At 43.3% G+C, this 12920-nt stretch overlaps 1 protein-coding gene across 1 annotated transcript in view; it reads left to right on the top strand.

The window, feature by feature from the left end:
- LOC146822078 (dihydropyrimidinase-related protein 1-like) overlaps positions 1-12920 on the top strand; it is a 234961-nt gene that overhangs the window by 97098 nt on the left and 124943 nt on the right. The window contains exons 7-9 of the mRNA XM_085613175.1: positions 378-458; positions 5547-5615; positions 7559-7679. Coding sequence (XP_085469301.1) covers positions 378-458; positions 5547-5615; positions 7559-7679 — 271 coding nt within the window. The remainder of the gene's footprint in view (positions 1-377; positions 459-5546; positions 5616-7558; positions 7680-12920) is intronic.

The raw sequence follows: 12920 nt of genomic DNA, 5'->3' as shown, positions 1-12920 counted from the left end.
CTCTCACACAAACAAACAGTAAACACAGACCAAAGCATTTGAGCCACTTTTGCACAAGTGCAAATTTAAATAATTTTGCTCCAAATGTTGTCATTTTTGCACGGACCCTAGTTTATTTAATGTGGGCCACTACGTCTTGTTCGGGCAGAATCGTAGCAAAGTGCAAGATCTGGTAGATTTGAACAATGGTGCAGTTTGTAGTGCAACATACATTGGGTAAGAAATATTTTTATTGCCTATCTCTAGGCACTGCTATAAAACCTAGAACACATACATACATATATTTATTCAGGTAAAATATGCTCTTAAAAGCTTATTTTAGAGGCAAACATTTGGTTAAAAAAAGGCCTAATTTCACCTACTTTTGTTTTTTTCAGCTCTATGAAGCATTTACTTTCCTAAAAGGACTTGGTGCTGTAATCCTAGTTCATGCTGAGAATGGAGATTTGATAGCTCAGGTAAGTGAATAGGAGACTTCGGACTCAAAATCTCATGGGTAAAGAAAGTGGCAGATATTATATATAAAAACTTTCTTACCTAGTTTGAGGGCACATACCATCAAATGTAGTCTTGCATGTATACATAGAATAGGCATGCACAGTCAACCACATTCAGTGGCAGTAACCTTCCACATCATACTCAGGGTATGTAAAAGACAACTTGCAAAACCCTCACACCAGTACCTAATTTGGGCATGTGTTTTCCAGGCTTCAGTAGATGAACTCATATGCAAGCTCCAGAACTTAATTGATGTGTTTGCATTCATGTTTGCTTCCTATGTGTATTCAGAGTTTGGCGGACAGGGTACTCCATCTCAAATGCAACATTATACCCTCTACCCCAAACTCTTGGTTCGCTTACCTCTTTTAGAGATGGGCAAGCTTAAGCTTTCAGTCAATAGAGACCCCATTGGTTTTGTCAGTGGAAAGCTTCCTCCAATGGCCTGGTGAAGTAAGGGACGTTGGAGAAAGGGTGTTACACTACCCGCCATAGTTCCCTGTAACATGCGTGCATGTGCGGGTGCGCAGACTTTGTTTTCTAGCACGCATGACAAACAATTTTAAGCCATAAAATGCATTTCATTCTATGGGTCTTTTCAGAACAGATGTTCCCATGAAAAAATGTGTAAATGGAAGGGAGGAGCTGCAGTACAGTTGGGTAGGCCTGCTTAATGCTGTATTAGAAAACCTTTAGTGATGTTTATGAAGAACATTACAAGTGACCCCACCCAGCAGGTCAGTTTAATGAAGGGGGGGGATGTAGTGTTCTGGTCAGAGCTGCCACCTCTGCAACTAGGGAAAGTGGTTTGAGTCTTGGCGTTGGCTGAACATCCTGAGATCCTGGGCAAATCACTTACTCTCCACATGTCCAAAAAAGGATGTGACCTTGTGCTCATGTATAGTACTCCAGTTCTTTCGGGTAGAGTTTGCTCTATATACAACTGCAAAAAAAGATGAGTTTGCTCCTGCAAATAGCAGAGACTCCAACAACAGCTTTTATTTGAGAAACATAGGAAAGGTAGGACAAGATTTGTTTGCTAATGCTGGTTCCCCGCCCATACGCTCCTGTGCGTTTCTGCCTATTTCCTATCTGCACTGCAATGCACTGCAATGCTCTTTACAGTAACTTTCTCAAGGACTCCTTCCTCGGGCACTGCTGATTTTGTTCTGACGTCAGTATATCTGTAAACGTAAAACCAGAGACTCAACCTGTGGTTGTCATACTGGTAAAGTAATCTGGTTTTCATAATCACATTTATACGTAGCATGCACAGAACTCGTTGAGCCCCTAAGCACTAATTCCTTATCCCCCTAAACATACATATCTAAATATGTATTAAGTGCTGCTTGCTCAGCGTATTGAGCACAATCCCTTCACACAGACTCTACAAGGAATTCCTGCTCCACAGTCATGTATTATCTAGGGAAACACCATCCAACATATTAGAGACAAGCCGGGGTGTACTGTGCATGTTGCAGGGATATAAGCCTAAACCACATGTTACAAGTTAAAATTGGATTTGGCCCACTTAACCTTTCATCCTTCCCAGGTCAAACAAAATGAGTCATTTTCACATAGGTATTGATGACACCTAAATACTAATGTCTAATATACAACTCTTATCGCCTGTGCTCTATATATACTATGACCATTAACAGGATGCATATAACTATGATTCTATTCCAATGCAGCATAAGGTTGCTTCCATGCAGTGCATACAATCCCACTTTCAATTAAACACTTCAAAAGGACAATCAGTTAGATGTAACTAGGCAATGTGTGCGCAGGAGAGAGTAAGGGACTGAAAAAAACTGAAAGAATGAAAACAAGCATTAGAGAGGTAATGGATACAGTTAGCTTGAGAAAGATATCTTGCAGGAGTCTGAATGAAATAATGACAAATATTAGGAGGTATGTGTATTACTTATGAGAAAGAGTAGTGAGTGTCAGTGATTGTGGGAGGAGGCAGGGAAAAAGAAAAGGAGATGGAAAAGGAACAAGATGGAGCGGAAATGAGAAAGAAAACAGGGAGGAAGGGAGAGGACCAGAGAGAGAGCCTGGACTTACAGGCCAGGTAGGGTTGCCACTTGGACTTATTTTATTGGCATGGCCAGCTTGTTGCTGAGTAACTGACATCCCAGGCCTCATGTGGTCCGGAAGCTGAAGCACCAGCATCATAAGGCCTAGTAACTGATAGGTGGCACTATGTGGCCCAGTAAGTGCTGAGGAGGCATCCAGTGGCCATGTGAATGATGAGCATGCATTATCCTGCCCAACAATGGATGACCAGGCATAAAGCCTGTGACAGAAGGACAGGTACTATGTGGGGAGTAATTTGAAGAGCACAGCAAAAAAACTAAGGACTTTTGGTTTCACTTAAACTTCAGACCAAAACTAAAGTTTAACTGAGACAAAAGTCTTAACTTTACTACTCGTAAATGCCCTTTGTGAATACTGAAAGTCATAAAATTAGGCTTTCCTCTCAGTTTATATTTTTGAATCAGGCCCAATATTTTTTGTGTTACAAAGTCCAGCAAATTGTGCAAGTTCTCCATCTCTCTTGTATCTAACCTTGTTTCTGGTTAGGCAATATAACTGGGAAAATATGTACTTTAAAATGTATAATGTGGCGCATTAAACAGAACATGGGTGAATGTGAGGAAGAATCCTGCACCTATCTGTATGTTTAACTGGTAGCAGGTTTGATTGCACGGTGGCACCCCTCATAATTCAGTTCTGCACACAGATGAGAAAAGAGTGCATATGCACACCCTACTGCATCACCTGGGAAAAGTAGTTAGAGGGAACATTGCTACCCACTGTAGTTATGGTTGATGGTGTGATATCCTTTTCATCTGTCCATCACACACAGGAAAAACCTGGAGCTGAGAAACGGAAAAAACAATGATCCCCGCACCCATGCCCTGGTGGTCATTGGCGTTTTTGAAAAAATCAAGCTCTCACTCAGATGTTTGTTTTTGAAAAAAAAATGCAAAAAAATTGGTGATGGCTGTCGAAACTGATGGCGATCATCCACCAAACTTTTTGCACCTTGAACTGAACCACTGTGATGAGGATTTCTTGCAGTGTACAGATTTGACCGCCGGGCCTGCAGTTATCTTTAAGACTGGTGGACGGTGGTCCATAAAAGTGATGGAAGTAATGCCCTCAGCCGCCCTGAATGACAGAGTACCATATGCCAAAGTCTAAATCAGGCCCTTACAACAAAATAATTAAGAGCTCTCACGTTGACTCATCACAGTCATGTAACCTATTCAGCACAGTTTATTTCATTGATTTCTAGTACTTGTAGTTTGCTAGCCTTTCTAAAACCTGAACTAGAAATCCCAGAATGCAAAGGATGGAACAGCACTGGATAAGCCACTCACACAATACACTGAACAACTATCCACCTCTTCATGAACTGGTAATACTACTGTCTGAAATATATGACAGTTTATGGACTGGCTGTTCTATGCTATGCAAACTCAACTGAAGAGCAATGGACCAATATATATAGCAAAAGAGCTGACATAGAAACTACATCAGGTAAAAGGCTAAAAGGATATGGGTGGTATCTACAGTAGTAGGGGGCGTGCCCTCCTAAGAAAATAGCTGGGTTCTTGCACACATGGCTTTACAAATTAAGCATGGCTGCTCATGTGACCGAACAGTGCCAAAACAGCTGTACTACAGCAGCTTTTGTGCAAGCTACATGCATTAAGATTACAGGAATTATTCTTTTTGTAAACGGTCATGTGCAGATTATACGCCTGCGTATTGACTAAGAAGCTTCCTCATATGCACTGGACCCTTCCTCACGCAACAAGAAAATGCCCCTTGACGTTGATGCATGCTTCTAAAACCTCTCTGCCTATGATTTTATTTTGTCGCCTGCAGATTACACATAGTTCTCTGCAGCAAGAGGTTGGTTGTATGCATGCATAAAATGTATATTTCAGACACAAACATCCATAAAACACAGTACAGCAAGTAACCAGATAAAAACTAATAAATAGACGGCATTAAAACCAACAATCTCCTAAAACAACATCCCAAAATAAAAATAGGAGAGAAAAAATTATAATAGATAAAGTGTGTAGACTTCAGAGGATATGGAGAAGCATCTACACAATAAAAAAATGTTTAAAAGCTCACTTTTAGACATCATTGCTTCAACACTTGACACTACATATACGGGTGATCCAGGCAGCGTACAAAAATATTGTCATACCAACAACAATTACATCTCTCGTGTTCGAACGTAAAGTGCATAGTGCATAAGCATAATGACGAAAGCCCAAAAGATTTCATAGTGGCCTCAGCCATTGTTTTTGTGGTCTATCATAGGCTGGACAGAAAAAGGAAAAATTATGCAGAGTTCCTTCCACTGACTGGCATGAGGGACACACATTAGAACTGCAATACTGCACACCCCATTTTAAATAGAAACTATTTAACAGCTAAACCCCGTAACTCTATTTTAAGAAGAGTTGTAGAAAAATGGAACCTAGGAGAATGTCAAAAAATTATTCAGACCACCCGCTTTGACACATTTCAGATCCCTCAACCACAGATTCTCTTTTAGTCATTCTTTGACCAAGGAGCGAGAGATTTGTTTTGCCATGACAGGGGTTGGTTGTCCCTTACCAGCTGCTTGTTCTTTTATGTCTCTCTATAATGTGCAATCGTATAAAGATATTACCCATTTCAGGAGCACAACCCATCTTGGATGGAAGCTAACTTACCCATGTCTATGCTATGCAGAATGTTGTGCCCTCTTTCGTCACATTGTTCTACACATTCTTTCTCCTATACCCAGATTGTGTCAACCACAGTAAGAAATATGTGCATATATCATACACTTTGCATATACAGTTTTTAAATGGCTCTTCTCAGTGTGGACCATAGGCCAACTGCCTTTGGGATGTGCTTTGCATCCTCCATACACAGTACTACATCCAGGTGTTCCCTGTCTGCAGTAACAAAATCTCATGCCTGAGACAGAATTTGTGTATTATTATGTTTTTATTTATTTAATCTAGGAGCAAAAACGAATTCTACAGATGGGAATTACCGGCCCGGAGGGACACGCATTGAGTAGACCCGAGGAGGTAACGTTTTTCTGTAGTCTTTTTTTCTACAAAATATGTGTAACAATTTTTTAAAAAGATTTCTAGGGCAATTTCATAAGATCCATGCATCGTTGGTTGTAAATCACAATGATATTTAATATGTATTTGAATATAGGCTGTTCTCTGTAGTGTTACAGTACATTTTGATTTGGTTTGGTTGGTGACTTGAAGGCTCCAGGAAGCCCTTGCTTGGAGCTCCAGCCGCTGGTAAGCGCAGGTGGGATTTTGTTCTGCCTGCATGGAGATGGACCGGCCTGTTCAGTGCCATGCAGTGTCTTCTACACCCTCCATTCTAAGGAAACACTTAGAGAAGGGTCTTTCTTTCAGACAGAGAAACTCAATCAGTCTATGATTGAGTGAAGTCCCTTTGGTCCATCAACAAATGAAGCGCTCAGTGTCTATCATTGGGTGAAGCGTCAACAGCATTGCACTAAATAACGCAGCATCTGTCCCTAAGTGAAGTCCGTATGTCATTATCATGGAATGAAGCACTACAGTGCCTCTCATTGAGGGTAGCACTGCAGTGCCTCTCATTGAATGTAGCACTGCAGTGCCTCTCATTGAGGGTAGCACTGCAGTGCCTCTCATTGAATGAAGCACTGCAGTGCCTCTCATTGAGGGTAGCACGGCAGTGCCTCTCATTGAATGTAGCACTGCAGTGCCTCTCATTGAGTGTAGCACTGCAGTGCCTCTCATTGAGGGTAGCACTGCAGTGCCTCTCATTGAATGAAGCACTGCAGTGCCTCTCACTGAGTGTAGCACTGCAGCGCCTCTCATTGAGTGTAGCACTGCAGTGCCTCTCATTGAGTGTAGCACTGCAGTGCCTCTCATTGAATGTAGCACTGCAGTGCCTCTCATTGAGGGTAGCACTGCAGTGCCTCTCATTGAATGTAGCACTGCAGTGCCTCTCATTGAGGGTAGCACTGCAGTGCCTCTCATTGAATGAAGCACTGCAGTGCCTCTCATTGAGGGTAGCACGGCAGTGCCTCTCATTGAGTGTAGCACTGCAGCGCCTCTCATTGAGTGTAGCACTGCAGTGCCTCTCATTGAATGAAGCACTGCAGTGCCTCTCACTGAGTGTAGCACTGCAGTGTAGGTCACTTTAGTTTGGTGCTGAATACTGCAGTGCCTGCCACTTAGTGAATGATTCTCTATGCGAACTCTTACTTACTGAAGCACTGCAATGTCTATTTAAGTCACTGCAGTATATCAGTTAGTGCAAAGTTTCAGTGTCTTTGACTGATGAAAGCACTGTAGTTTTGGTCACTCAGTGAAACACTACACGATCTGTAACTGAGTGAAGTGCTGCCAATCCTAAGTGAAGTGCTGTGGTGCTTGTCACTGAGTGCACTTTCTCAGTTTTTTAATTCAAGCACTTACATTTCTCTGTCTCCCTCTTCTTTTCGGCTCCCATGCTTGCTCTCTCTCTATCTCGCTTTCCCTATCTCTCTCTATTGCGCTCTCTCTATCTCTCTCCTAACTCCACTTTCTATTCTCACCATGCCTCTTCACCATATACCTCCATCTGTCTCCTTCTTTGTTGTCCTACACCTCTCTTCTATCTGTTTGCACCTTCTCCCTCTCTGACCATGACTGCATGTTAAAACACAACATACACACACCCCATCACATATGCCATGAGTGAAGCTAGCACTCAGCCTCTTTTTGACCTGTTTTCTGTGAGTGAGCAGACCTTTCAGTGCTGCTGCCATCTGCTCTTTACTGGGTATTTGCATCAAGGTAGCTTGCACTGCTCCTGCACTATCTCTTGTGTATGTCACCAAAGTGAATCTCTACAGTAGGGTTTCAACAATTGGAATTGCAATGTTAATTAAAAAAATATGTCATTTCTCTCTGGAAGAAATGCCATTTTTGGTTGAAAATGAGCAATATACAACTAATGATGGTTCTTCCCCTCTCAGCTGGAAGCTGAAGCTGTGTATCGCGCCATAATGATCGCCCGCCGCATCAACTGTCCCATCTACTTTACCAAGGTGATGAGTAAGAGCGCCGCGGACGTCATCGCTCAAGCAAGGAAGAAAGGTACTGCCTTACCTTTTGTTCAGAAGACACCAATGCAGGGATATTTTAGGATGTAATGTTTTAATAGGCCTTGATTTATGTTTTAATGAAAGAGAGAATAATTCAGGAGGTCTTAAGTTAAATCTGCTGATCTATGCATTTTTGGAAAAATGACCTTTCACATCATCTCTACTCGACACTTCTATAGCGCATGGCTACCCAACGCGCCTCTCAGCACTCTCATTCTTGTCAGGCTTTTCACAGCACATGTTAGATACACAAAAATGTCTTAAGCTGTTTCCGAAAACTCAGTTCCTCCTTGTTCTTCCTCAATGCTATTGGTAGGGTGTTCCATAGTTTAGAGACTAAATGCGAAAATGATCCTCCACTATTACTAGCTTTTTTGATTTTGGGTCCGGTAAGCAAGCCTCGAGTTGCAGAGCGCAGTGATCTTACTGGTGCGGTAGGGACTTAAGAAATGTTGCAGCAGTTGTGGTCCATTCTTCTTCAACACACTGTGTACTATACAAACTTGTCACATTGGATTTTCTGCAACAGTGGATCAGAGGCAGGTTCACAGAATTGCTTTCCATTCTGTCACCATTCATTTCTTTACCGCCTCTGGAAAATATGAGTAAATGTGGGTTCTGGTTGCACAGCAGACCTGCCTTGCTGTCTCATTTTAACATGGACAGAACCTCGAAGGAAAGGCAGGATCAGTGGCATAACAGAAAATGATGAGGCCCCATGTAGAATGTGTATAGCGGCCCTTGAGTCTCCCGGATGTATGTCGTTACAACGCACACTTTTACAGCGCATGCACTTACAACGCATTTTTTACAACGCAACATCCACTACAACGCATTCCATTACATAGCATGACACTACAACGCATTTTTAAAAACTACCTTTACAACGCATTCCATTACAACGCATACTACCTTTACAACGCATACCATTACAACGCATAATATTAAATTGCATTTAAGGTAAGTATTAGATAGTATAGGGGTAAAAATTACTATTCTAACTCCAGGGGGTGCAACAGTAGAGTAATTGTTGGATAGTATAGGGGTAAAAATTACTATTCTAACTCCAGGGGGTGCAACAGTAGGGTAAGTGCTGGATAGTATAGGGGTAAAAATTACTATTCTAACTCCAGGGGTGCAACAGTAGGGAAAGTGTTGGATAGTATAGGGGTAAAAATTACTATTCTAACTCCAGGGGGTGCAACAGTAGGGAAAGTGTTGGATAGTATAGGGGTAAAAATTACTATTCTAACTCCAGGGGTGCAACAGTAGGGAAAGTGTTGGATAGTATAGGGGTAAAAATTACTATTCTAACTCCAGGGGGTGCAACAGTAGGGAAAGTGTTGGATAGTATAGGGGTAAAAATTACTATTCTAACTCCAGGGGGTGCAACAGTAGGGAAAGTGTTGGATAGTATAGGGGTAAAAATTACTATTCTAACTCCAGGGGGTGCAACAGTAGGGAAAGTGTTGGATAGTATAGGGGTAAAAATTACTATTCTAACTCCAGGGGGTGCAACAGTAGGGTAAGTGTTGGATAGTATAGGGGTAAAAATTACTATTCTAACTCCAGGGGGTGCAACAGTAGGGTAAGTGTTGGATAGTATAGGGGTAAAAATTACTATTCTAACTCCAGGGGGTGCAACAGTAGGGTAAGTGTTGGATAGTGTAGTGTAATATTATGCGTTGTAATGGTATGCGTTGTAAAGGTAGTATGCGTTGTAATGGAATGCGTTGTAAAGGTAGTTTTTAAAAATGCTTTGTAGTGTCATGCTATGTAATGGAATGCGTTGTAGTGGATGTTGCGTTGTAAAAAATGCGTTGTAAGTGTAGTGCGTTGTAAAAGTTGCGTTGTAAAGGTTGTTCCCCGTCTGCAAGGGCCTGTGTTATGCCCTGCCCTTGCTCACATCTGTCTGCCTCCCACTTTCTTTTCCCTCTTACCTACTTGACTCCCTGTTGTTTTACTCTTCAGGGCCCTTTCTGCCCTTCTTTTGTGGCCTCTCTGTCCTGTTTAGTCTCACTAATATTTCCCCCCTGTTCTTTCTAACTCCCATCCAATGCTCTGAAGCAGCAAGAGTCAAGAAGGCACCTTTTTGCCGGTCCCTTTCCACCAGCCAAATTAAATTTACGAATGTTGCAGGGTTGTTATTTTATGATCAGGGAAACACAGCGAGTTCCATGAGCTGGCAATTGTTTTGCTTACTGTTCTCCACTCCGTTTATGTTGCAGCAAACCGGAGTGGCCCCCTCCCACAACGGGATCATGGTGGCCCCCCTACACTGCGGGCCGTTTCACGCCCCCGGGCAGGATCATGGTGAGCTTGCTAGCTTTAAAGTGGCACCAACTCCTCTCTCCTCTTCCCTGGTGCTTAGGTATTTGTGTGGTGTTTCACCAAACCCCGCAGAGGAGAAGGGTGCTACCGTGCCACCCACACTATGAGGAACTATGATAATCTTTATGATTATTTTCCCTGAAGTGTCAAGCCCCTTGCAAAACGCACATTCCTGAGGTTTCCTCGCCAGTAAAACACATGTAGGAGGTACTCCAATTCCTTTTTTCCTTGGTGTACCCCACAGAAGGCAATGCTAAGGGTTACATCGTTCCCTAGATCCACTGGAACCTTGAGAATTTCCTGATTTTTACATACACTGCTTTGCATGCAGTGAGGTGCGGGGTGAACCCCGGAGGGTCCCCAGATCACGGTTGTATTGCATTAGGTTGTTTCCACCAGGCAGCCCAGCTTGTCCGTCATTGGTAGAAGGTAGCAATGCCAAGCTGATGTCCTCAACTTCCCTGCCACTCTCCCGCTCCATTATGGCTGCCCTTCGCAAGTGAGCGGAATAACCACAGGCAGCTGTTGCTGGAGCCTGCCCTGGCTGTAGGGGTAATTAGGCCTGGGTGGAGCTGCTGCTTCCACCCATGTTTAAAGACCCCATAATATGAGGGCTTTTATAGTACACTTTGGGCTAGTGACGCTGTGCTTGATTATAAACTGCCTAGTATTCTATAGTGGTTTATGTACTAGCCAACTAGCTTGGTTGCTGTTCAGGTATTGATACGGCTATTTTTGTAGAATAAAAAAACCCTAGGCCTGACTCTTACATCTATAAAGAATGTAGGTACGCAATACACACAGAACAGAGGTTCTTAGGGGTTTATTTCTGATGCTTATGCCTGGAAGTCTTGCTACATATCCCTCCCGAATGAAGCTAAACCCGGACTACGTCAAGGATAGGGTAAATCAATTTCTCTTAACAAACATGTTGACAAACTACAAGTTAGTGTGCATATTGAGACACATTTCATCATAGTTATATACATATAGCTGCAAATGTAGTAGTGTGTATACAGCACAGCTATTAGTGTAAAGCGTGTAAGCATGTAGTTACAGTACTAATTGAAATATTTAAGTTGAATTGAAGATAAATTCAAACGTGAGAGTCACGGTTAGCCCCTGGGATTCATGTTTAATAATCCAAAGTTGAGTCTTACAAAGTGATATTGTCATTTCATTTTGATACAACGGGCCTCATTACGGGGGCGGGCGGACTGTCACTGACAGGCTGTCGGTGGTGGTCCACCTAACATCCAGGCCATCGGTCCGACTGCCAGTTTACAAATCGGAGTGAGGAGGTCGGGGAGAAAGATTGCCGCCATCCGACAGGATCCAAGATCCCGTCTGGGCGGCGGTTGGAATCCTATCCCTACAGTGGAGGCGGTGCCTGCGCAGGCACCGCCATTGGTATTAGGATGTTCCTTTCCAGTCCCACTGCCATGTAACGGCAGACGAAAACGGACCTTGGGGCCCCAAGCAGGGCCCCTGTCCCCCGTGGGCCACTGCTAAGTGGCCTGGGAGGCACATGTAGTGTACCCCCACACATCCAAGCACAGTGTGCCAGGCACCACATGGTGCCTGGTACACGGTGCATGGATGTGCACAAGTCCCATTTGTTACTGTGGCTAGTGCTGCAGACCTTTTTCTGGGCAGCAGCACAAGTCACAATAGGAAAAAGGCACTTTCCGACCGCCTGCAGAGCGGTCTGATCGTAATAGGCCAAGTGGGATCGCCAACTTATGGTCACTTGCCCAATACGATGGTATCATAATGACGGCCTAAGTGTGGTGGAGTTCACTCAGGAGAACCAGTTTACAAATCTTCACTTGCCCATGAATACAACCTACGGTCGTTTCATTATGTTCATTGAGATTCAAAACCACGCGTCTCATTATTAGAATCATTGTCTGGTATTTTGAAACAACTCTGCAATACCTTATCAATTGTCATGTGTTTTTGCTTGGTATTGTTAGCTGGCGACAGCTGACTCCACTGGCCTAATGTGTGTAATCCAGGCACATACACCTTAGTTTACTCAGAGAATTGCAGCACTCTCTGGTGTGTTGCTAGTTTGAGTGGTTTTAAGCAAATGGCCGCCACATTTACGGGTCTTGTGTGTATTTGTATTTTGACAGCGTCTTCCCACTCCCTGAAACCTGTAAGAAAGCTATCTTTTTTTAGCTGATTTGCTGGAGTTTTCTGACAGTAGGGCTTTAATGTAATACAAACAAGCATTGGCATAGCCAATAGGTCTCGCTTTTGGGACCTTATAAGTGTTTAGCCATGCAACAGTTGCATAACTAAATACTTATAAGGTCCTTAAAGCGAGACCTATTGGCTATGCAAAGCGGCCGTGGGGCTGCGAAAGTGAAAGTGATTGCGATCACACATCAAAGCGGCCCTGCTGCGGCCGCGAAAGTGAAAGTAATCACGGCACTGCGCGGCGCGCGCGCCCGCGCACATGCACTGTAGCTCTAGGCTGGCCTGGTAGCACTTTTTAGAGCCCTCTCAATAAGTCTCGCCAGACCAGCGCATGCGCTGGGTCAGGCGAGACCTAAAAAGGTCTCTACACTTATTGATAGTTTCCAATTGTTAACACATGATTCACAATACTATGGACAAACATTGGAATTTTTGAGAAAATGTGAAAGAAAGTCCTTTTTTAGAACTGTACTGTGCCAGAAATGGAACATTGAGGGCCATAGTGCTGTCATTTCATGTAGCCGGCTCCCAAGAACCAGCAGTCTCCCTTAGGCCTGCACCACAGTCGCCTCCATGTATCACTGTGGGCAAGTGCTGGCTGTGGCATTTTCAGAAACCTACATGCACTTTAAAAAACATAACATAATATGTCATGCATGTTAATACTGTAAACATGGTGTACCAGGGACAACTCCTA

The sequence above is a fragment of the Triturus cristatus genome, chromosome 6 (genome assembly GCF_964204655.1).
Source record: "Triturus cristatus chromosome 6, aTriCri1.1, whole genome shotgun sequence".
NCBI lineage: Eukaryota > Metazoa > Chordata > Amphibia > Caudata > Salamandridae > Triturus > Triturus cristatus.
This window is presented reverse-complemented; position numbering and strand designations above follow the sequence as displayed.